The sequence below is a fragment of the Doryrhamphus excisus genome, chromosome 1 (assembly GCF_030265055.1).
Source record: "Doryrhamphus excisus isolate RoL2022-K1 chromosome 1, RoL_Dexc_1.0, whole genome shotgun sequence".
Lineage (NCBI taxonomy): Eukaryota > Metazoa > Chordata > Actinopteri > Syngnathiformes > Syngnathidae > Doryrhamphus > Doryrhamphus excisus.
In genome coordinates this window covers 43460793-43485819 of record NC_080466.1, presented here as the reverse complement: position 1 = coordinate 43485819, position 25027 = coordinate 43460793, and the positions used below count along the sequence as shown (strand labels likewise).

General features: G+C 44.2%; 2 protein-coding genes across 2 annotated transcripts; both read right to left on the bottom strand.

Annotated features, from left to right (window-relative positions):
• Positions 1-1972: 1972 nt before the first annotated feature.
• Positions 1973-8819, bottom strand: gata1a (GATA binding protein 1a). Its single transcript, XM_058074199.1, has 6 exons — positions 8710-8819; positions 7040-7258; positions 6449-6934; positions 3780-3925; positions 3581-3706; positions 1973-3511 (listed from the first exon to the last, which is right to left on the bottom strand). The coding sequence occupies exons 2-6, from the start codon at positions 7251-7253 to the stop codon at positions 3224-3226; spliced, it is 1260 nt and encodes a 419-aa protein (XP_057930182.1). The 5' UTR covers positions 7254-7258; positions 8710-8819; the 3' UTR covers positions 1973-3223.
• A 3801-nt stretch (positions 8820-12620) lies between these two features.
• On the bottom strand, positions 12621-24922 carry hcfc1a (host cell factor C1a). The gene is made up of 28 exons (XM_058088357.1): positions 24579-24922; positions 23329-23528; positions 22742-22890; positions 21576-21736; positions 21284-21492; positions 21123-21207; positions 20938-21044; positions 20688-20867; positions 20361-20603; positions 20118-20263; positions 19863-20045; positions 19556-19780; positions 19332-19436; positions 19020-19236; positions 18790-18926; positions 18515-18662; positions 18213-18433; positions 17248-18070; positions 17014-17162; positions 16762-16896; positions 16446-16668; positions 16076-16351; positions 15897-16003; positions 15678-15812; positions 15427-15612; positions 15043-15340; positions 14902-14965; positions 12621-14828 (listed from the first exon to the last, which is right to left on the bottom strand). The coding sequence occupies exons 2-28, from the start codon at positions 23522-23524 to the stop codon at positions 14789-14791; spliced, it is 5148 nt and encodes a 1715-aa protein (XP_057944340.1). The 5' UTR covers positions 23525-23528; positions 24579-24922; the 3' UTR covers positions 12621-14788.
• Between the last annotated feature and the right edge of the window lie 105 nt (positions 24923-25027).

The following is a 25027-nucleotide window of genomic DNA, read 5'->3' as shown; positions in this document are numbered from 1 at the left end:
ATCTGTCAAGGGTTTACATCCTGTATTGTCAGTTTGGGGGGGGGGGGGGGGGGGTAAAATTGCAGTGCCTCTTGACTTCCTTGGCGTGGCGCCTGTGTACCAATATTGTATGAATGCTGAATGCTATGAGGCTAAATGATGTCAAATACACATCATTCTTGGTACATGAGAGTTTATTATGAATAGAACATACGTATTATAGAAACTGATTTGGCATTTTACACTTGGACCAAACCAAGTGCAAGCCCTGGGAGGGCCATTCCATAATATGATTTACATAAAGTGATGACAGCTCCATATCTTTGTCATTGGCTGGTTTCCCATGTTCCTCATTTTCTCAATTGTGCTTTTTTAGTTGACGTTTTAATAATCACCCCCTCACCGTCGACACCTGATCTAGCAGCCAACTAACTCCTGTTGACTCACTCACAATTTGGTCATTTTTGTAGGGAAATAACACTAATATGATTGTGCAGTGTGTGTTGGACACTCCACTTCATTTGGGGACTGCCCACCTGTAGAGGGCATGAAATGAAATAATCGCTGAGCATAAATACCCCCCCCCCCCCCCCCCCCCCCCCCCCCCCCCGAATGCCGCCCTGGGCACTTGCCCGTGTGGCCCTTTGCTGAAACCGCCACAGCTTGTGTGTAAATGTCAGAAGGCCTGTGGTTGCTAATCTATTCTGTCATTTGTTCCCCACAACGTAGTTGCTCGCTGCAGATAAACAGCAGATGAGCAGTTGGAGGGTGGTGGGGGGGGGGGGGGGGGGTATAAATCTTGCATGTCAGTGCTGTTTAATGGAACGGTGCCTTTCATGATCTTAGACCAGGGGTGGGCAAACTACGGCCCGGGGGCCACATCCGGCCCGCCAAGTGTTTGAATACGGCCCGCCCAATCTTTCCAAAGTATTTCATTTAAAGTCAACATACAACCTGGCATCATGGCCTGAGCCAACCTTTTGATGGTTGTATCAATTTCGTTGTTTGACATGGTCTGTTGTTTACAAAGTGCTCCTGAAAAAAAGAGACACGAGCACATAATAATAATAAAAATTAAAATAATAATTATTATATTATTATTATAACTGTTATGATTATTATATTAATGTTAATTATTATATTAATTATATATAATAATATTGTTATATTTGCATATTTTACATAATAATAATATAATACTTATTATTTTAATTTTATTTTAATTATTATAATTTTTTATTATTTTTAAAATATTTAAATATAAATATAAAATAATAAATAATAATAGCAGATTGCATGACAATTTTACAGATACAATAATACCAGGTGGACTGTTACGTGTAAAATATATAGTCTGCCCCCCCCGGAAATTTTGTTATATCAATGCGGCCCGCGAGTCAAAAAGTTTGCCCACCCCTGTCTTAGACAGTGTAAGTGTCATTTTCACACAGACCAGTCAAAACAAGCATAATGTGAGTACTACTAAGTCTCCAAAACACATGTATACTTCTTTTACTTCTTTGCACGCTTGCAAAAGGCCAATGGGTGTCCCCCGGGGGCCACACTGTGAGTTGCCTGCGGGGAGTGTGAGCATGGAGATGCCAGCAGCAGGTGACTGGTCTGAGGTCTGCAATGTCACTGATAACTTATCAGCTACGCCTCACTGATGTGTGCTAGCAGCCATGCTTGTTAGCATCAAGGACGCAGTCAATGCTAAGTATCCTCCCGAACAGCTAATAGTACCACAAACACCGACTACCCCCGTCACGCCTTTAAGGGACAAAAGTATATCATATCATATCATATCAGCTTGGATCGTCGTTGCAGTTTTTGGAATTATCTTGGAATGGAATGTGGCCTTACTCCGTGTCCACTCCATCCCTTTCTCAGCTGTCATATACACTTTGTACTGTTGGATGTGAAGGAGGATTTAAGTAGAAAGAAGAAAAGAAATTGACAAAGCAATTTATTGCAAACAAACATTAAGGTGAAATAGGCTGATCGTCCACTGATCATCATAAGATCATCTTTCAAAGCCAGAATCTTGGTAATGGTAATGGTAATGGAAATGGTAATGGAAATGGAAATGGTAATGGTAATGGTAATGGTAATGGTAATGGTAATGGTAATGGAAATGGTAATGTAATGGTAATGTAATGGTAATGTAATGGTAATGTAATGGTAATGGTAATGGTAATGGAAATGGTAATTTAATGGTAATGGTAATGGTAATGGAAATGGTAATGGAAATGGTAATGGAAATGTAATGGTAATGGTAATGGAAATGTTAATGTAATGGTAATGGAAATGGTAATGGTAATGTAATGGTAATGGTAATGGAAATGGTAATGGAAATGGTAATGTAATGGTAATGGTAATGGAAATGGTAATGTAATGGTAATGTAATGGTAATGGTAATGGAAATGGTAATGTAATGGTAATGTAATGGTAATGGTAATGTAATGGTAATGTAATGGTAATGGTAATGGTAATGGTAATGGTAATGGTAATGGTAATGGTAATTTTATTTCATTTGAACATGCATCAGATTCCAATTGAGAGCATCCCATAATCAGTTCCCAGTTCCACATGTCCAAAAGGAGTAGGAAGAAGCAAAGCTTATTAAATCCTACCCCTCCATCTGGTACTTTTACAATCACTAACTGTTACATTTGTTCACTTCCTGCTTTCCTAATATAGCTTAAGTTTTTGTTTTTCATTCATTCATTTTCTACCGCTTTTCCTCACGAGGGTCGCGGGGGTGCTGGAGCCTATCACAGCTGTCTTCGGGCGAGAGGCGGGGTACACCCTGGACTGCGTGGGTTTCCTCCGGTTTCCTCCCACATTCCAAAAACATGCTAGGTTAATTAGCCACTCCAAATTGTCCATAGGTATGAATGTGAGTGTGAATGGTTGTTTGTCTATATGTGCCCTGTGATTGGCTGGCCACCAGTCCAGGGTGGACCCTGCCTCCCGGCTGGAAGGCAGCTGAAATAGGCTCCAGCACCCCCCGCGACCCTAATTAAGCGGTAAAAAATGAATGAATGAACCAAAGTCAACAATGAGAGTTTAGTGAACGAATCATTTCAGTGAGTCCACAACCATCCTGAATCGATTCTCATATTTTATTCGTTTGCCTGTAATTCAGACGCCATGACACGCTGAGCATATACACATACCATAAGACCATAAGTGATAGAAAAGGACATCAAGTTTGTGCGTTTACGTGACCGGCGGACCTCCGTCACACCAAAGTGGGCACCATGCCGGCGCTGTGGTGGTGCGTGTACGGCAAAGGGGCGGCGGCGTGCAGGTGCGGCTGGCTCGCCACGAAGTGCGGTGCGTGGCTGTAGGTCAGAAGAGTGGAGGGGCTGAGGGCGAAGGGCCCCCCGGTGTCCTCCATGGAAGGCGTCTGGGGGACTTCTGCAAACGTCTCCAACATGGCCGCCTTCTTGCTCTTCTTGTTCTTATTCGACACTTTCCTGTTGCGGGTTTGGATGCCATCTTTCTTCATGGTGAGGGGTCGGTTAACCTGGGATTTAAAAACCGCATCATTAGTCAAATACCCGATCGCCAACATCCTGAGTTCTGAGTGACTCACATTGTGTAGTTTAAAGTAGAGTCCGCACGCGTTGCACACGGGCTCGCCGTTTGCATTGCGTCGCCACAGCGTTGTCGTGCTGGTGTGACAGTTGGCGCACAGCGTTCCCGCCCGCTTGCTAACGATCTGGAACAAAGTAAAAACAGGATCTTTGATCTGGGATTCTTTCTCTCCCGCCTTTAAGACGTCAGCGTCCTACCAGTCTCTTCTTGGGTCGGATCAGGGGTCGGTTCTGGCCGTTCATTTTATGGTACAGTCCACAGGCATTGCAAAGATAGTGGCCTGTACCATCACGACGCCACAGGGGGGTCGCTGTCGCTCCGCAGTTAACACACTCTCGTGCCTCTGTGTCGGGAATGAAGTGTTATTAGTGTTGATGCAGCACTTCCTGTTCATTCCGAAGATCTAATTAAGTCATCACGGTGCCGGGACAAGGTTTTTTTGCCCCCATGGCGGGTTATTTAAGAGCGGAACTTAAAACTAAACTGTCAATTTGATTTTGTGACAACATTTTGGCGAAAGCTTTCAACAGGAAATGAATCATAGAAAAACCTGGTTTGACTGTACCCTCAAAGTAGTCGGAATGTTACGTTCAATTCCAAGTTTGTATGAGTACACTCCGCCTGGAGTCATTCCAGGATTACAAACGATCTTCTGTGAGAAAACGGAGATTCGACTGCACCGTCAAAGTGGTCGGAATGTTACGTTCAATTCCAAGGTTTGTATGAGTACACTATGTACTATGGCGTAATTCCAGGATTACAAACTTGGATCTTGGAGACACCTTAGTGCCAATTCCGAACCAAGGTCCAGGATGACCGCTGGTCCTCGTTAGCGTCGGCGGTAATCTGGACTGGTCGCCAGCCAATCACAGGACATCAGAATCAGAGTCATTGAGCAAATATTTCTATACTTCTAGCAAGTACAGTAAACCTCGGATATATCGGACTCGGATATGTCGGAAATTCGCTCACAACGGACAGATAAAAAAGAACCAATTTTTCTGTAATGCATTTCCAATAAAAATTCATTGCATATATCGGATTTTTTATAACGGATTTCGCCTATTTCGGACAAAATCTCCAGTCCCGTTCCAATGCATTTCCATGAAATTTCCCTGGCATATATCGGATGGCCGCATCGTGGCGCTCCGATTCGCCGAATCGTGACAGGCCGCTATACGACGTCATTTGCAGCGTTTGCAGCGTTGCCTGCGCGTCCAGGTACATTGGAAACATAGTCAAGGAAGTGCCTTTTTATAACGGATAAAATCCCATTTACGCATATACCGGATATAAATCCCATATATGCGTAAAACGGACATTTTCCGGTATACGCATATAACGGATTTCGCTTATATCGGACAAAACCAGTGGGAACAATTGAATCCGATATATCCGAGGTTTACTGTATTTCTATAATGCCTCATATTAACTCAAGATCTGATGTATATACTGGTCATATATTTCATCTCATTTCATAGTATCTGATACTGTATTTGTATATAATTGTGGGTAAAATTGTTGATTTGTTAATACTTGGGTTGTTTATATTGTTTATTTTTATATTGTGTATTTTGTACTGCTTAACTGATTTTGTACTCTTGCTGCTGTGCAATGCAAATTAAATATCTTATCTTATCTTATATTAAAAATCTGATCATTCTGAATATTCGGTCATATGAACACGAAAATGTAAAAATGCTTTCTAGAATATTAAATAATTATTGCTGAGATTGCGTTTCTCGGGTGAAGATGAAAGAAATATATTAATAGATAACTTCAAGTATTTTGTCTTTGGGGTCTAAAAAGCAAAAGTTTGTTTCTTGAATGAATATTTAGTACGTATAAATATATCATTGATGTTTGTGTTATGGATCATGATATTTATTGCCCTCACCCGGTGTGGATATTCTCATCTTGCTGCGAAGTTTCGGTAATGGTAATGGTAATGTAATGGTAATGGTAATGGTAATGGTAATGGTAATGGTAATGGTAATGGAAATGGAAATGGAAATGGTAATGGTAATGTAATGGTAATGTATTGGTAATGGTAATGTAATGGTAATGGTAATGGTAATGGAAATGGTAATGGTAATGGTAATGTAATGGTAATGGTAATGGTGATGGAAATGGTAATGTAATGGTAATGTATTGGTAATGGTAATGTAATGGTAATGGAAATGGTAATGGTAATGTAATGGTAATGGCAATGGTAATGTAATGGTAATGTATTGGTAATGGTAATGGTAATGGTAATGGTAATGGTAATGGTAATGGTAATGGTAATGGAAATGGAAATGGTAATGGTAATGTAATGGTAATGTATTGGTAATGGTAATGTAATGGTAATGGAAATGGTAATGGAAATGGTAATGTAATGGTAATGGTAATGGTAATGTAATGGTAATGGTAATGGTAATGGTAATGGAAATGGTAATGTAATGGTAATGTATTGGTAATGGTAATGTAATGGTAATGGAAATGGTAATGGTAATGTAATGGTAATTTATTGGTAATGGTAATGTAATGGTAATGGAAATGGTAATTTATTGGTAATGGTAATGTAATGGTAATGGAAATGGTAATGGTAATGTAATGGTAATGGTAATGGTAATGGTAATGGTAATGGAAATGGTAATGGAAATGGTAATGTAATGGTAATGTAATGGTAATGTAATGGTAATGTAATGGTAATGGAAATGGTAATGGTAATGGTAATGGAAATGGTAATGTAAAAATCTGATAACTTCAAGTATTTTGTCTTTGGGGTCCAAAAAGCAAAAGTTTGTTTCTTTGATGAATATTTAGTACATATAAATATATCATTGATGTTTGTGTTATGGATCATGATATTTATTGCCCTCACCCGGTGTGGATATTCTCATCTTGCTGCGAAGTTTCGGCGAGAACGAGGGGCTCATCCAGGCCCCCGGGTTGCCGTAGTATCCGGCTGCTCCGTAGTCCTGAGAGGCCGCCATGTAGGAGCCGTAAGGGTTCAGCATGTGGGGGTGGGGGTGAGGGTGGGGCGACGGCGTGTACAGGCCCCCAACAGCAGGGGTTAGATTTAGAAAACTGCCGCAGGACGTGGACCCCCCCAACGGGCTCATACGCTCGGCCTTGAGGGCCTCCTGGGGCTGGGGGCTCTCCCTGCTCCCCCCGCTCGGAGACGAGTATCCTTCTCTGGTGGGGTTGGAGGAGGACACCCCCGGGTATGAAGATGTCGGGAGTGCGGTTTTGGTCAGAGGACTGCTGGTCCAGGTGCCGGGTGCAGGGCCGTAGGGTGAGGGACTGGTGGGCCCGTCCAGCAGCTGGAAGTTACTGAGGAGACTCGGCGAGGAGAACACCTGGCGGACTTTTGGACAGAACGGAATTCATTAAAATCCTTTATCGTACGGTGAAATGATTCAAATGATGTTTGGGGAGCCTTGATGGGGGACCACGGACCACCGACACCCACCTGAGCTGTGTCTGTAGGTGGACGCTGCTCGACTCGGACTTGGACTGGAGAAGAAGGACGATAGGCTGGTGTAATCTGCGTCCTGGCAGGAGAAGAAGGCATCGCTGTTTTCTCCTGGTGGTAGCAGACTAGACTCGGAGGAGAAGGCCACCAGAGGATCTGAGCCCAGCAGTGATGAAGACACCCAATGAGATGGTTCTGAGGAATCCTCCATTTTACCTAGGAGAACACGTCACGTCCATCAATTTATGGAAACCAGTGAAAAGTGGGAATGATGACGTTCCTGAGGATGACTCCTGGACCGCTAACAACCTTGTGAAGGTAAACGTTTAGTCTTCAGGTTCTTCAAAAGATACAGGAACATTGAACCAGCAGTTCTTTGATGTTATTGTGGGGTCTTTTGGGACCTCTTGGATGTTTTGTCTCTTGGGGTCATTTTTGGCCACTTCTGGGAAGGTTCCCCACTGTTCCATGTGTTTGCAATTTGTGGATAACAGCTCTCACCGTGGTTTGCTGGAGTCCCAAAGCTTTAGCAATAGCTTTAGAACTTTTTTTTAGACTGAAAGATCTCAATTAATCTCAATTAATTTTGAATTTTTTTTTCTCCCTTAAAAATGTTAACTGCATTTTGTGTTCAGTTGTGTTGTCATTGACTAATATTTCAATTTATTTGATGATCATAAACATTGACAAACATAAGGCATTTTAATATGCCGCAAAAGAATGAAAAAATGTCATTTTAAAAAATGATTTGTTATTATTAATATTAGATATTACTGAATAGAACGATATGATAGAAATACATCCTTAGAATTTTATGAATGATGAATGAACAAAATGTCTGCCAGAAAAATCAAAATGTTTTAGATCTTTTTAATATATTATGTTATGTCATGTTATGTTTTAAAAATTATTTGTTATTATTAATATTAAATATTACTGAATAGAACGCTATGATAGAAATACATCCTTAGAATTTTATGAATGAACATAAAATAGATCTTTTTAATATGTTATGTTATGTTATGTTAAAAATTATTTGTTATTATTAATATTAAATATTACTGAATAGAACGCTATGATAGAAATACATCCTTAGAATTTTATGAATGAACATAAAATAGATCTTTTTAATATGTTATGTTATGTTAAAAAATCATTTGTTCTTATTAATATTAAATATTACTGAATAGAACGCTATGATAGAAATACATCCTTAGAATTTTATGAATGAACAAAATTTTTGCCAGAAAAATAAAAAAAAATAGTATATTTTATATAGGTTATAGGTTTTATATTATATTATATTATATTATATTATATTATATTATATTATATTATATTATATTATATTATATTATATTATATTATATTATATTATATTATATTATATTATATTATATTATATTATATTATATTATATTATATTATATTATATTATATATTTTTTATTATATATTTTTTATTATATTTATTATATTAAAAGCAGTAAATTGATGCATGGCAAGCCTGATGAACAGAAGAGCCCCCGCAGTCCCAATTCAAGAAATAAAACTTCCAAGTACAAAACAGGCCAAAGGAGGCATCTTCATCCAAGAACCAAGAATAATAAATTTATGAACATTTGCTTAGCATTAGAAAGTCTATAAAAAGGGGGGGGGGTCACTTACCTTAATGAGGAGAGGTCAGATGTTTACGTCCTGTCGGGTGGAGGGCGGCACAACTTCAGTGACCTTCTCATTGACTCAAGAAAAAAACTTTTGGGGCCAACAGTTAGAGGGCGGGACGGGGGCCAGCTTTTATGGAGACACGCCTCCATCCGGAGATGGAGTCATGTGACCGCCTAAATTCTACATTCCCAATTGTGCAACGCAGTCATGGCTCCTGCCGTCACCAAACCTCGGCCGGTATCAACTTATCAAAGTGCGGATGCGTCGGATGTTGAATGGCGCCGTGTTCGCTATTTGGCGAGCGTTTGACGGACAAGTGAAGAAAACAAAAGAGCGTCACGGCGATGCAAAGCGCCGCAGAGAGATGGAGAGAGATGCGCTTTGATAGCACACGGCCTGCATGCGGACATGGCGGCCATTTGGTAGTCAAAACAGCCCTGCAACTCTCTCCTCTTTCTCTCTTTGTTCATTTACAGTTTTCAGGGAAATTAGAGGACGGGAACAAAAAAGTGGAATCATCCCGCTGCCTCTACCGGCGTGTGAACGGGAATGGATGTTCGGGGGTGGCCGCGGAGGTCGTAGGAACAACTCGGCAGCCATGTTTGCCGCCAGACTACCCCAGTGCAGCTGTGACTACAGATGTAGTTTACCACCATGAAAAGCACAATATAAAATCCTATCCATTGCTGATAAGGTCCAGTGTGATATCACTGATTTTGTGTCAGATCCAGGTCAAATTTATCGTATTTTCCAATGTTTCCGACAAACATTACCTTAAATGACTAGTATCAATTGTCAATCAAAGTATCAATTGTCTGACTTTACATTAAGGTGGATAAAAAAACAGTAGTTACTGAGAAGCTAATGAGGAACTAATGAGTATTGATTAGGGTTGAGTTAGGTTTGTTCCTCATGAACTACTGTCATATATTGTTGATATCAGTAATTAATAATTAGGTCGTTTCATTTCAATGAAATTCATTTCAGACCATCGCACTACCACCACCATATTTTACTCTTGGTATGATGTTCTTTTTATGAAATGGGGTGTTCCTTTTACGGCGTATGTAACGAGACACACAACGTTCCAAACTTCCATCTTTTGTATCTTCAGACCACAAAATATTTTCCCAAGTTCTTAAGTTCATCAGGATGTTTTCTGGCAAAATTGACACAAGCAAGGCAAGTTTTTGCCCGACGGTAGAGTCATGAACACGAACCTTAACCGAGGCAAGTGAGGCCTCCTGTTCTTTGGATATTGTTGTGGGGTCTTTTGTGACCTCTTGGATGAGTCGTCGCTGAGCTCATTTTTTGGGGGTCATTATTTTGGTCAGCCGGTTACTCCTGGGAAAGTTGTTTTCGCGAATTGTGGATAGTGGCTCTCACTGTGGTTTGCTGGAGTCCCAAAACTTTAGAAATAGCTTTTCACACAGGGCCATGTAACTTTGGACTTTTTTTGTCCCTTAATAATAATACAATAATTCATTTAAAACTGCATTTTGTGTTCTTGACTAATATTTACATTTTCTTGATTATCCGAAACATGCAAATATGCGTGTCAGATGTGTTTGTAATATTTTGGTTACATTTTTTAGCGTCCCTAAACCCCCAATTTTGGGTTCATTCTGAAATTTCACCCTAAAGCCTAAAGCCTAGAACTTTTTGTGAGTCGTGTAAATAGTGAAAAAGAGGGCAGGAGTGTGTGTGTGTGTGTGAGCGAGAGAGAGAGAGAGAGAGAGGGAGAGAGAGAGAGAGAGATGAGGACAGCCGGGCAGGGATGCGTCTTGTGCTGCTGTGTGAGAGGAGATAAGAGCTTATCACGATGAAAGGAGGGAGGCCAGGAATTAGCCGCTGGCTGACAGACACAACTTAGACACACAACACACACACACACACAACACAGTGACTGTTGGTTGAACGTTCGAGTAAAAGCGGTAGACGCAAGCCCCCCCCCCCGGTTATGGTCTCCTTTGGACGTTCCGGTGCGGCGGCTCTCGGCGTCGTCCGTCACTGCGGTGGATTCAAGGGACTGACGGCCACTTCTCAGGAAATCAACTTGTGTATAGACAGCGCTCTTATCTCTGCCACGCAGGGCCTTCTGGGACGTCCACCACAGCACACACACACACACACACACACACTTTGGTGGACTTTACTATGCCGGGGACGTTACGTTGACTTATTAGAAAGGCAGGAGGAACCTGCTGAGCACCTCTAGACCAGGAGGTCCATTTGGGCTTCGGTTTCTTTTTAAACAATAAAACACATAAAGTCATCAGCAATGCTTCCATCATAACGATAATCACAATTATTTTTCAACTTCCCAAAGTGCAAGAACATCCAAACATTTGTAAATAAAGTTGTACATTCATAAGAAAACACTAATTACGTTGTAAATTGACAAGAATGAAGTAGTACATTTACTACAAAAACTCATAAATTAAGAGCATAATGTTATAAATTCACGACCAAAAAAAAAGGCCCAATATTGCCCAAGGCCAAAGGTCACATAAGCCCCCTCTTTTCATAGCTGTCTCAGGCAATGCCTGTCACACGGAGTATTAAAATAATTTGAGCTTTCCGGAATAAGGTTGTAAATTTATCAGAAAAATATGTGAGATTTAATAAGAGAATAAAGTTGTAAATGTACAGTCGTAAATTTACAAGAAAACGTCGTACATTACGATATGACATTTTATGACATTTTCAAAAGTCGGAAATTAAAAAGATGTCTGAATATATACAGCCTAATACTATATTACGTCTAATACCTTATTACTCCGTCGTCCTTACTTATGAAAGCATTAATATTTTTTAACATGAATTTTTCCTCTTCGTTACAGCACAATACTGTCCTCCGGCAGTTTAGTTTATTCAACATGAATGCGACGACCTGCTGTTTTCTTTAATGTCCACAAGGTGGCGACATTATGTAGCAGGTATTTAGATGGAATCAAATGATTCATTACCCTGATGATACTGGCAGACGACGAAGTCTTACAATTGAAGACTCTACTGCCCTCCTGTGGTGAATCTAGCAACTGCCAACCAATGGCGTGTTGATAAGGTTTGACACGAGCGCTCATCCCAAATATCAGTATGCCAAGTACAAGTACAAAAATACATACAGCCAACGAATATCCCTGTAAAAATACCACTTTATTGTCATAAATGTATTACTTTATTGGTGTGTTACGTCCCGTAGTGGGCGTGGATGCTTGTTGAGCCACACCCAGAAGGTGCATCCCAGGTGGAGCTCAGATAAAAGAAGCAGACGGCAGGGGGTGGTCTCCCTTAATGCTTCCCCCCAAATATTGCTGTACATATGACACAGAGTGACAAGTGTTGTGATGCTGTTTGTGTGTGCGCAGCCATTTTGGATGGGTGTGTTGAGTTTTTGTGGGGTTGTTTTTTGTCATCCTCGAATACTTTTTTTTATACTAAATATAGTAAATACTTTTTTTCTTTGACCAACCAGAGTGCAATCTCTCCCGGGCCTGGTATTTTCTTTTTACACTTTTGTTCCGTCCCATCTTGCCCTGGACACCTTAGGGATGCAACATCATGTAAATGTACCACTTTTGTCTGGTAGCTTTTCTGATAAATGTATGATTTTATTCTTGTGAGTTTATGACTGTATCAGCATACAAATGCGATATCGGTTGATATCAATATACGGGATTCTTTCCAGATCATGAAAACCAATGAAAAATGAAAGATGCTGTTCATTCCGCCACAGTAGATATGTCATGTTATACATATCAGTATCGGCTGATATCAGAAACTGACAGTTAGACGATATTGGCGTATTGATTTTTTTTCTCATAAATTCACTATCACAGGAGAACAACTTTATTAAGGGGTGTTCTTTTGTCCCAGGTAAGCACAAAGCCCGTGTATGTTTAAGATGTTTATTTTTTTGATGATAAAAGATACATTACTTCCTACAGTACAAAAAAACACACATTGGAAAATACAGGACATTTCCAGGTAACCTGCAATCAGCCCAGAGAAACAACCGTCGGTGCCCAGAGCAGCTCGTCCCAACACGGGAGGGAAAGTTCAGAAACACCCGGGCGCCGCTGCTGATGAGCTATCTAACAAGGGCGCAAAAAAGAGCCACCCCGCAAAGGTACTGAGGAAGGAAAGGACACAATTGTATACCACATGGAGAGAGGAACAAACTTATTCCATTTTTTTTTTTTTGTTGCTTTTTTTTTTCTTGTAGAACCTTCAGCTTATGATCTAACTTAAGGCATCACTACCAAAATACACGGCTGTTGCATGCATGTCTAGTTTGGTTGAACAGACACACCGACACGCACAAAAAAATGAATGCATGTGAAGACAAAGTTCTTTCGGAGAACGCTAGAGGAGGAGATGCGAGCAGGAAGGGAAGAAAAACTGAAACGAGCCAGTGCAGTTGGACAACAACATTCACACTCCCAACTGAAAACAATCAAGGAGACTAGATATAGTTTTATATAGATTTCTGTATAGATTTCTTTCTTTGACAAGTAAAGACACAAAAAGGCAATCAAGATGGCCGTGATGTGAAAACGCTCTGACAGGTGATTCTATCAAAGGCCCGGATGTTGCTTTGCTTTTATTCTTTGCTCTGATGAATGAACTCATTTACAAGTGATGCAAGCTTTCTGCCCAAGACAACCTCACACAGGTCTGCACGGAGTCGTGGAAAGGGGGGGAAATGTCAATTTATTCAATGGATTCACATACATCCTTGAAGCGGGTGGTAGGGTGGTGTAGAGGGGGGGCATGCCTACTAATAATACCATTGGACATTGTAAAATAAAATAAGAAATGAAAAAGAGGTGAGATAGCACATTCGTGAGCATAAAAAGCATGTGACAACAGAGCGGGATGTTAAGGGCGGTGGGCGTGAACCCTGCGGAACTCCATGTTTGGCAAACAAAGCAACACGTGCAAAGCAACGCGTGGAGAAAGTCGTAGTAAACAAAAGTCTAAGCTCTCCCTGGGTCCACTTCAAGTTCCCTTCAGTCCTAGAACCTCTGCGCTTCTACTTGGAACAAATAGAAAAGTCTGGCTCTTCATCACAAGCATCTTTCAATAACAACAACACACAACCAAGTGATGCTGACTTTTAAAAATATAGTGGCGACGTCAACGGCCACGGTCTGCCCACAAACACAAACTACTGGAAGGGGGAGGGGGGGTGAAGAATAGTTAAAAAAAAGTGATGTCTTTAAAAATGCACACAACATACACACAGGAGAAGGACAAAGAAAAAGCTTAAAAAATACAAAAATAAACTACACAAAAAGATCTTCTGCGCCTTTTGCTTGCTAATTTTTTGGGAAGATTTTGCAAGATTTTTTTTTTCCCTGTGTGCGCGCTGCAAGTCTCAGTCGTAGCAAAGTTGGTGGTTGATTCTCTACAAATGTGTTCCTCGTGTCCGCATCCAGATGCCACCAGTCCTCGTCTTGGGGTAAAAATCGCAGTGATGACGTTCCCGGGAGTCCGCCGAGGTGACTTGACGGACTTGGTTCTCCAAGAAGCAAATGGGAGCATAAAAGAAAGGGGGGGGTGGGGGTGATGTCCTGTCGTCAAGGACAAGTGCTTTATTTGTTTCCATACCAATTTTCCCTCCCGTCTAATCGAATGCCTCCACCATGTTGTTCCAACACTGTACATTTGGTGTAGTCTCTCTCTACATCCCGGATGGACAAAACAAAGACAAAAAGTAACGTAGCGCTCGGGCTGCTCCCAGTTTGTGAAATATGTAAATGCTTCTCTATACTGCTCAACTACTGAAACAAGCCAAAAAAAGAAAGTTAAAATGACGGAGGGGGGGGGATAATGTGCTTCTAAGTTTATGTTGCTCTACAAATAGCATGGCCAACAGAACCAGGACGAAAGGGGGGGGGTTATCTACAGAAAGATCTCAGATTGCTTCCATCTGGGCTTCATCGGGCTGTGGTCTGAGACGGAGATTAGGATGGCGTTGAGGATGAAGAGGTGGAGGGGTCGAAGGTCAGTCTTCCTGATAAAAGGACAGCGAGTAGGAAAAGGACAAAAGGGGAGGAATCTCTGGGCAGCCTCACTGGTCCGTCCTTGCTTTCTTTGGACCAGTAGCCTTCCTGGAAGAGCACAAATAAAAAGCAGTTGAGTACCGCGTGTTTCCGAGCTCGGAAGGTAAGATGAGGTCCTTACGTATCAGGAGAGGTGCCTGGTCTTTTGGCAGCTGGTTTTGCAGAGGCAGCGTCTTTGCCGGATTCTACAAAGCCAAAGATGGATTCATGAAACGGGATGCTCTTATTGTCCCTAGCATTTAGTCCGAGTGGCCCATCTTACCCTGCAGCCATCGCACTTGAGTGGCAGGACCGTAGCCCTTCTCGTTGCGGGCGGCGATGCGGAAGATGATTGCTGGCTTGGTGGTGTAGTCGATGTGGGCGTTGGAGAGGCTGGACGACTGCACCAAGCAGGAGGGGTTGGGTCCACAGTACACGCGCATAAACGCTAGCTGGGCCGGGGTGGAGGCCTTGGCCTCAGCCGTCTGGTTGCTCTGGATGGCCAGATACACGGAATACTCGATGATCTTCCCCGACGTCACAGAGGGAGGCTCCCAGGTCAGGTGAGCGCCATCTGAGCTCTGTGAGACAGGAAACCGGGGTGGCGTTGACACGTCTGGCCAAACGTCAGCAGCCAAAAACCAACAGGAACTACTTTTGAGTTTACCTTGCTGATTTTGATGGCGCAGGGTGCTCCGGGAAACCCGGGTAGGCAGGTCTTGAAAGCAGATATCTCGGAGAAGGCGCCACGGCCGCAAGCATTGATTCCAGCCACACGGAACTTGTATGCGGTCCCGGGCTGAAGCTCCATTTTCTTCATCTGGCTGTAGTCTGGCATGACGCCCGAGTCGTCCTATTGGACACCAGAGTACAGCATTAGCCAATGAAGCACGAGAAGGGGACACCAGAGATACCTACATCTCCTTGAGAATCGTCTGCTGGCACGTAGAAGTGAGTGACAACCATATTTGTCACTTTGACAATCCCGACATCGAACCATTGGTTCTCTTTCTTGACAACAGGCTTGGCTGGGGCAGGCTGGGGGGCTTGCTTCTGCATACAAACAACACGCCACACGTTCAGTTCGATGTTATTCTCCGTAACTAAAGGCAGCAAGAGGATTGGGCAACGCCTCACCTCTCCTTCGATGCCATTGGCTACTTCAGCTAGCGCAGCTGCTGCTTGCAGCTTAGCTGGACTCGCCACCGACACGGAGGGTGCAAATGTGCTCGAGGGGGCTAGCGCTGTGGAAGAGGAAGACGGGAGAGATCAAGACACGTTTTGAAGAAAACATCGGCGGTGAAAAGAACACTTACTCTCTGCGGTGGTCCGCGGCAGCAGGGAGGCCACGGCGCTTGTGACTGCAGCAGTCATCTCACTGTGTCCATTGCTCTCCACGGAAGGGTCGTTGAGGCTGTCGGCGGGAGCGAGGCCCTCGGTGGGCAAGCTTGCGTCTACTGTGCCCTGCTGGGCGGCAGCCTGGGCTTCTTGCAGCTGCTGCTGCTGCTGCACCAGCGCCGCCAGCTCCTGCTGGGTCAACATGATGGGGATGTTGGTGGTTTGCTGGCCCTCTGCCGCTGCTTCACCTTCATCTGCACGCAAAGTATTTTTGTCAGGTACAACAATTTGGGCTGTTGAAAATTATTTATAAAAAAAAAAAAAAAAAACAGCCAAAACTAGACTTACTCATTACAGCTTGCTGAGCAGCCTGAAGGACAGCCTGGATAGCGAGGGCCTGAGCTTCTTCAGTAGCTGCTGCCTGAGCGGCGGCCTCTGCTGCAGCAGTCACAGCCAGTTCCTCGTCTGACAGACCCGTCACCATCAGTGTGGTTCCCTGGCCCTCGGACATGAGCTCAGATGGCAGGTTCAAGGCTGTGGCTGTGGCTACTGGTACTGCTGATGCTTCCCCCTGACAGAAACATGAGAGCGAAGGCATGGCATCAAAAGACTGGTGATGTACAAAAGTGCTTCCTCCGACCGAACAATGGCTAGCTTTACTTACCTCCGCCTGAGTCTCCATAGGAGTCGCTCCTTCTACTGCAGGTGCGGCTTCTGCTGATGCCGCTTCGTCCGTCTGCATGGGTTCTTCTGTGGAGCTGGCAGCAGCGCTCACCCCCTCTGTGATTGACGAAATCGACTGGGGGGGAAACAGACATCAAAAGGCCCATTAGCAAAAATCCCACAGACATGACCCATTCACAGCTTCATCAGTTTAAGATGAGCTCTACGTTGCCACAAACACAGCCTTTCTTACAGGTACAGAAGGCCCGGGGGCAGGTGTCGACTGAGTGACGGTCGTAATGGCCCTGCCCTGGGTGGTGGTCACTACGCCAGCCGCTGGAGTGGTGGAGGCCTCCTCGGTGCTGCTTGTGCCTTCAGTTGCATCCTCTGGCTGCTGAGCTGCTGACAGACAACAAATATAATATCTTACAAAGACATTTTAAATGCATAAACAAACACGTGATGCAAAAAGCAGTCATCTTGGTACCTGTGCCATCTCCTGTCTCGAGACTGCTGGTGGCAGTGGTGGCTGTGTTGGTGGTCCCAGTCTCGTGGGTTTCACAGGGCGGGTTTGAGCAAACCCTCTGAACTGTGCCGGTCGCTGTGCTGGTCTGGTCTCCTCCCATGTTGGAGGTGGCTGTGGATGGCGTGTTAGTCGTCCCCGTCTCGTGGGTTTCACAAGGCGGGTTGGAGCAAACCCTCTGCACTGTGCCACTTTGGCCTTCGCTCATGTTGGAAGACGCCTGGGTGGCTGTGTTGGTGGTGCCCGTCACGTGGGTTTCACAGGGTGGGTTGGAGCACACCTGCTGGGCGCCCCCCATGTTGGCAGATGCTGTGGTCGCTGTGTTAGTTGTCCCGGTTTCGTGGGTCTCGCACGGCGGGTTCGAGCACACACGCAGAGAAGTCATATTTGATGCTGCGGTTGTAGCCGTGTTGGTGGTTCCCGTTTCATGGGTCTCACACGGAGGGTTGGAGCACACCTGCCCTGGTCCAATCGTAGCGGAGGAGGTGGTGGCTGTGTTTGTGGTTCCCGTTTCGTGGGTTTCACAGGGTGGGTTGGAGCAAACCTGCCCTGCTCCGATGGTGGCAGAGGACGTCGTGGCGGTATTCGTGGTTCCTGTGTCGTGCGTCTCACAAGGCGGGTTGGAGCAGACCAGTGTGACTGTCCCGGACCCGTCCCCGGCAGCGGCAGCCTCAGATGAGCTGGGCTGCTCAGAGGTGGGCGAAGCCAGGATGGACACTGGGAGATCCTGCACCGGCTGGGCTTCTACACCACTGGGAGTTGTGATCAGTGTCACCTGGGTGGGCTGCTTCAGGGGGAAATTATGGCAAATGTAAGCAATATTATAAAATCACATACACAACTTGCCTATTTGCCTCTCAAGGCAGCTCATTTGTACTTTCAGAAATTACTCAGGACTCCAAACAGACAAAAACGTAGCCGCATGTCACCTGCACTGTGATGGTGGACGAGGGCAGTGTGGTGGCAGACGTTAAGGTGGTCTGGGCGGCCGACACAGTAATTGCAGGTGAACTGATGACCTGGCTGGACAGGGTCGCAATGGTCCCCAACGTGGTGATGGGAGTAACCAGTGATGCATTAGCAGTATCCACGGCGGCGCCCGCCAGGCTGGTGGAGACTGTACCGGTCACTGTGCCAAGAGAGGTGACGCCTAGACGGGAGGCAAACCGTGTTAAAGGAATGTTAAAAAGCAAAAGCTTTTATAATATATGCTCAATATTTCATTTCATACCAGTTGTTCCCTTGACAACCAGGGTTGTGACAGTAGGTTTAACAGCAGATACCGTCACGGGCGTAACAAGGCGAACACCACCAACTGTGTTCATGGGAAGAGTACGCAAAATAGTCCCCGGTTGGCCAGGAGCACCCTTCAACACAACCTACAGACAACATTCAGGATGAGTCTTATTTGAAATAAATCTGCACAGGAGCTATAATATAATATATTATATGATATGCCAAAGCATCAGCAGTGAGTTTAGTATTGTACACGTTACTGCAGTGTACCTGCGTCAAACCCTGCTGGCCAGCTGCAGTCGCCAGCTTGGGCACCGCGGTGATGATTTTACCAGGTGTTCCAGTCGTCATCACCTTCGTCGTCAGGATTGTGATGGGTGTTTTGATGCCCGTACTGCTTGTAACACCTACAGAAGCAACAGCACAAATGCCAACTGTAAAAACTGAAATGTGACGGCTGCGACGGTTGAGGGACAGCAACAAAGTTGAAATGTTCAGACCTGTCGCTCCAGGCTGGGTCATGATGGCCGCCATGGGGATGGTCTTAATGATTGTGGGACCCTGTTTAGTGGTATTTGGAGACACCCCACTGATGTTGAGGATTGTGGGCTTGTTTCCTGTGCCGCCAGCCTGGGAGGTGGTGATGATTGTTGCAGGCTTCCCATCTGCAGAGGTCACCAGCTTCAGAATAGTGCCGGCTGGCAGGGGACCCTTTGTCTGGTGAGCGAGAGGACCAAAGTTATGCCTGTCTGATGTGCTGTACAGGAATAGAACAGAAAACTGTTCTTCATTCACGAGTGCAGACAGCTGACCTGGAGGATTTGGGTGAGAGGGTTCGTGGAAGCCTGGCCTGTGACCGCAGATGTCTGCACTGGTTTGGTTTGAACCACCGACATCATCTTGCCAAGGTTGGAGATCTGCCAATATGAGAAGAGACTAATGATTCAAGCTTAATTGACTCATTGTCATGCAGATCAATAACACCGCCCTGTGCTCACATTCTTTATTTTACAATAAAATGTGACTTTCTTCTTACCAGAGTTCCACCACTGCCCATTGTGAGGGGACTCTTAACCAGGGCGATGGTCTTTGTGACTCCTCCCATCACAGTGGTTACCACCTGGGCCTGTTGAGCCACGGTGACCGCACCAGACTTGTGCACAGTGATGATAGGTCTGGTGGTGGTGGTGGGAGAGGAGGCCGTTGCTGTGCCCACCTGGGCTGCAGCAGTCTTCAGCATACGGGTGGCGGGGTTGCTGACCTGGACAGACAAAACCATTTGAACGCCTGGCTCGAGGCTTCTGCACGTGCACATTTGGAAATGGAAACGTTTCGATATGTACCATGACCGGGGAAGCCATTTTCACTGTGGTTGTGCCAGGGGAAACGGCTACTGTTTTGAGAATCGTGGCACCTGCAGGAACATTGAGCACTGTGGCTGCAGAGGACGGCGGGATCTTCTGTGTTGCTGCAGCCGCAGCAGCTAATGCTGCCATACCGCTCATCTGAGGGCTACTTCCGATTGGCTGAAACGCGAGGAGAGTCAACTTACTCATCTGACCATGCATCTATCAAGAACTGCTGCAACATGTACATACCGATCCTTGGGTGGCCTGAGCAGGCACAACCATTCGGACACCAGGAGGAAGGGATGTCACAGTGACGGGGGATTTCCCGGGCTGGCTCGGGCGGACTGTGACAACAGATGCACCTGTGGCAGATTGCTGAGCAACCTTCAAAACAGCTGCAAAATTGACAAAGATGCAACAAGCCTTTATGCACAACGCACACAGAGTTGAGCTTTCTTTTGGAGGCGTGAGGAGGAAAGACAGTTGTAATACCAGTTTGTGGAAGGCTCTGTGGGGACGGGGCTGCAGCAGCCGGTGCTGGACTCTTGGGAGAGTTCAAAGGCTGCGTAGGGGTTGTACTCATGGCTGGCGAGGCTGCAGCCGGAGTCGCGGGGATGTCGTATTTCTGCAGCTGTAACAGGTACGTGTCCGCGGTGGATACTGCACCCCAGCTCACCTCCAGGGAGTTTGTGTTGGCACGGACTAACTGCACCCGAGCAGGCGCATGCGGCCGCTCTGTCAGTGCGGAGAACAAGAAACGTCAACAGCTCTGACTGACGGCAAGATGACGGGACAAAACCAAAATCAAGGTAAGCATACCAGTTTCCAGGTACCAGAGGTCTTTACAACAGACTTGGTTGTTCCATGCTTTGCGGTATCCGTCACGGCCGCTCCAAACATACAGCCTGGAGTTGATAGCCACTGCACAATGGCCAGCACGAGCCCTGGGAATGTTGTCTTCAAGAGTGTCCATCAACACCGTCTCCCAACACATGGTGTCTACAGGAAAAATGAAAAGTTAAATCTTGCACCCAAAAGACTTCAATAACAGAAGTAGAATTAGACCTACCGAGATTTAAGCAAGCCAGAGTGTTTGTGCACTTCCACTCTTTCTCATGCGTGGCAACTTTCACATCATCCATGACCAAGGGAACCCATCCTCCAAAAACATACATCCTGCACAGCAAACATGTGAATCATGAGTTGCTTGTGTCTGGAATTCCAAACAAACCAATAATCAGCAAGTTGTCTCACTTGTTAGTGATGGTGGTGGCAGAGTGAAGACTCCTGGGAAGAGGCGCCGTACCGCTCACTGATGGTTTGTTCCACGCCAGTGTATCTGGAGGTAGGAACAATGCATTTGTTACAAAAAAGCAGCGTCTCAAAGGGCTGCATAATCAGGTCATAACCTTTACCGATATCAAGAGTCCACAAATCTCCAAGACGGCACCCGCTCATCCCGCCGTAGATTATAAGACGAGATTTTCTGCTTGTCTTTTCTGTGTAAACCACCGCTGTATGGCTCTCTCGGGGAGGAGGCAGGACTCCATAAGTGATGGGAATATCCCATGCGACCACGCTGGAGCCGGCACGGAGCTCGAGTATGTACAGATCATTCAGGTATCTGGGAACAATCACGCCACACATTAACAGAGATCATGTTGCACAATCGTAACACACAAGGTCAAACATTATTGGTGACCGTACCTGGGAATGTTATTTTTCGGGTCCTCGCTGTCATTGGCAAGCCCCCCAAATAAGTAGCATTTGTTTCCCACCAGGGAAAAACTGTGACCAAGACGTGGACAAGGAGGGGGGCCATTTTTGGGATTTTTGGCTTTTAACTTTTTCCATTCCCATCTGCTGGCCTGAAACAGAACACAACCTCAAGGTTTTTCATTGATAAATTGACCCACATTTATGTTCCACACCTACTAGCAAATTAAAGAAATTGGTAATTAATAAAAATGTATATATTTAACACACAGCTCACTCCTACCCCCCAAACCCTCCTGCAGCATTGATGTTGACATCTGATCAAAACTTGCAATAAATGTGACGGTTGGCATTATGACATTCAGCTCCAGAATACTCTCTCTTCAATTGCCATTGTACACTAGCAAAGAAAGCTAACTAGCTAAATGCACATTCCTGTGGAATCCTCCCTTCAACCTTGACAAAATTCATTTGATGTTATTTTTGTTGCAAAGTTATTTCGATTCAAACACAGTATGAGTCACATCCTGGTTGATAGCCCTTGCCTTTACCTGCAGGCGGCTTCTTTGGTATGCATTATTTTGCAGAAAAAAAGTTTATTTCAGACCCGTCGGGGTTTTTTTTTTTGTATTTTGCAATGCTTCGTTGACTGCTCGCTGAGAAAGAACCTTGAAGAGGATGTCTGCACACTGGCCTTGTCAAAAAGCCCTTCTAATTTTATTTTATTTTTTTTTATTTACAACTATGGTGTTTTTTTAAGTGAATTAATTTTTTATTTAAAAAAAATTAATTACGTTTTAATTTAACTCAAAGCAGGTGTACACACGCAAGCTGCACTTCTGTTTGTTGTATTCTGTTTTACGATACGTACAATTAAAAAAAAAGGATGAAAACTTTTCAAAATGTATTTATACGCTGTGTTATGTATTGCAGCTCCAGCAACTATTTATTTGCTTTAGTGGAAGAGGGGCACAATGGCTCTTTTAATATCTAAAAGGCCGCCGATGCCTGAGCTAGACCTAAAACAGACCACTGTTTTATGTGCAAAGCACAGTCCAACTGCAAGTCAGACCGACAGATAATTTAATTGTAGCGTTTGAAGTTAGGGTTCTACAAAGACACAAATCGACACAAAAATGACAACAAGTGTAAGTTACCTGTAGTTCATAAAGGTCATTGCTGTACTTTCCATATTCCACCATACCACCAAACACCAACAACCTTGTGCCATCACAGACAAATCCATAGGCAGCACAGCCCGGTGGAATGTCACCACGAACCGCAGGGATAAACCACTGGTTTGTTGCTAGAAATGGAAAACAATAACATCAACAGGACATTTTACCATGAACAATTTGGACAGCAATTTGCCTTAAAGTGGCATTGAAACACATACACGCAAGGAGTACACGTACAAAAATACATCCAAACAGCTTTCTATCGACTGTCTGTCATTTGTGCATCCATTTTATTTTAGCCCGCCTTTTTTAATAATCAATGTCGACTCTTCTCCAGCAGAGGGAGACACATTCACTTAAACTTCAAACTGTTCAGGCCTGCTGCGGCCTGTAAGCGTCAATATCCTGCATGTAAACAGTCAATTTTTACGAAATAAATGTTGCTCATTTCTAGACGTAGATATTCGATAGATGATAACATGTTAGGGCTTACATTGTGACACTGATATGTGTATGTATATTACTAATAAATAGGAAGTGAACGTGTAAGTTCAAAAGATTCTTACCAGTATTGTAGACATGTAATTCATCGACTATCCCTTCGTTTCCTCCGCCAAACACAACCATCAATTCTTTAATCGCCACGGCTCTGTGCCCATGTCTGGGCCGGGGAACAGGACCGGACCATCCGAGGACCCGTTTCCACCGCGGCTGCAGAACCGACGCCGAGGTTCCAGTCACCGCGGAACCAGGGACAGACATGATTCTATCAGAAAAAGAACACTGGAGCATTAGTCCACTGATATGACGACCAGCGACCGCATATGCTCAACATAAAAACAATAACTCTGCACCGGGGAAACTTTGCAGTTTGTGCGCCGATAGCTTTACAGTTTCTGATAAACTAGTCCACAAAACGAAATTCAAGTGAGAGCTTTGAGTAACATCTAACACATGTCAGTGAATTAATAAAATCCCAGTAATACAAGTTTGGTATTGGTTGTTTCTAACCATTGACTACAATCCATGGAAGCAGCCATCTTGTAACCAAACAAGCCCCGGCTAACGCTATTGCCAGTCTGAAAAATGGCGGAAGCGAATGAAAGAGGAAAAATACACGACCGCCGAATATATTTACACAGAAATGTTAACCGATGCAGCAATTAAAAATAACTAGAATGTGTCAACGCAAAGGACCATACAAAACGACAACTCACGTTTTAATCACAGTTAAAACTCATGAACAGGAGTCGGCTTTTTTCATGCCTCTCTGGGAGTCGCCATATTGTAGCTAATAAACTTAGCATTCTCCAGAGCCGTTCCGACGCATATACTAACAACGGAACACAGCATTTAAGTTCACCAAACAGCACCAAATACTGTAATAATCTGATGTCTTACAACCCGCATACGGTACAGCAAAACGCACATTTACTACGTTCGCTAGCTTGAATTTTGTTAGCACTAGCGGCTAGCTGCTCAATCCAAGAACCCATGCTAACAGGGTTAGCTTAAGCGGCTAGCATCTGTCAAAGCGTCGCACAATTTTACAATTAAATGCAATGTATTTTCACACTATTTTGACATGCAAACGTTACCTTCTACGACCAACGTTGCAACAAAACCCTCTGAGTATAGCTAAACCGTGTCCAACTGCAAAAACATAGTGTTATTATGTTTCATGCCGTCAGTGGAAGCAGCCATCTTTTCACAATTGGCCTAGTTCTACGGCTCCCTCAAGAAAAATGGCCGGGCGGTTTGCCACAACAAAACATTACAAAATAAAGACGGGCAAATATATGTAGAATGCACGTACCTAATTCGATTCAGTAATTGCAAAAGCACTGATGGGCGGTCTGAGGTTGTGGTAATAATCCAGATTCATTCAGTTTGCGAAGAAATATTTCCTCTCATGCCTGCCTGGAAGCTGCCATCTTCTTGACAACCAGAGGCGGAGGAAAATGGAAGAGAGTTGGCGTCACCCAAAGCAAACATGGCGACGGAGAACAACTTGCTGACTATGTTGGACAGAAATTAATACACATTTTCACTTTGCGTCAGTAAATCGGTATACAATTGCATTCGCGACGAAGGTATTTAATGAACGCTACAAATAAATATTATTGCACCGTATAATATTCGTTTCAACAAATTACACGAAGTTACAATATCGTCCAAGGTTTATTGTCCCTTACTAAAGATGGCGACATCCGTTTTTGAGTCTCTTTTTATTTCAATGTTGCAGGTTGTTTTCGCCCCACACAA

Excerpts from the sequence above, each read along its gene's own strand:
- hcfc1a (XM_058088357.1), bottom strand. The coding sequence starts at position 23,524 with ATGTCTGTCCCTGGTTCCGCGGTGACTGGAACCTCGGCGTCGGTTCTG. Across the intron at positions 19,781-19,862 it reads AAATGGCTTCCCCGGTCATG|GTCAGCAACCCCGCCACCCG; the intron begins GTACATATCGAA and ends TTGTCTGTCCAG. Across the intron at positions 16,669-16,761 it reads CTATGGAGACTCAGGCGGAG|GGGGAAGCATCAGCAGTACC; the intron begins GTAAGTAAAGCT and ends TGTTTCTGTCAG.
- gata1a (XM_058074199.1), bottom strand. The coding sequence starts at position 7,253 with ATGGAGGATTCCTCAGAACCATCTCATTGGGTGTCTTCATCACTGCTG. Across the intron at positions 3,926-6,448 it reads GATGAGAATATCCACACCGG|AGGCACGAGAGTGTGTTAAC; the intron begins GTGAGGGCAATA and ends TTCCCGACACAG. Across the intron at positions 3,512-3,580 it reads TCTACTTTAAACTACACAAT|GTTAACCGACCCCTCACCAT; the intron begins GTGAGTCACTCA and ends TTTAAATCCCAG.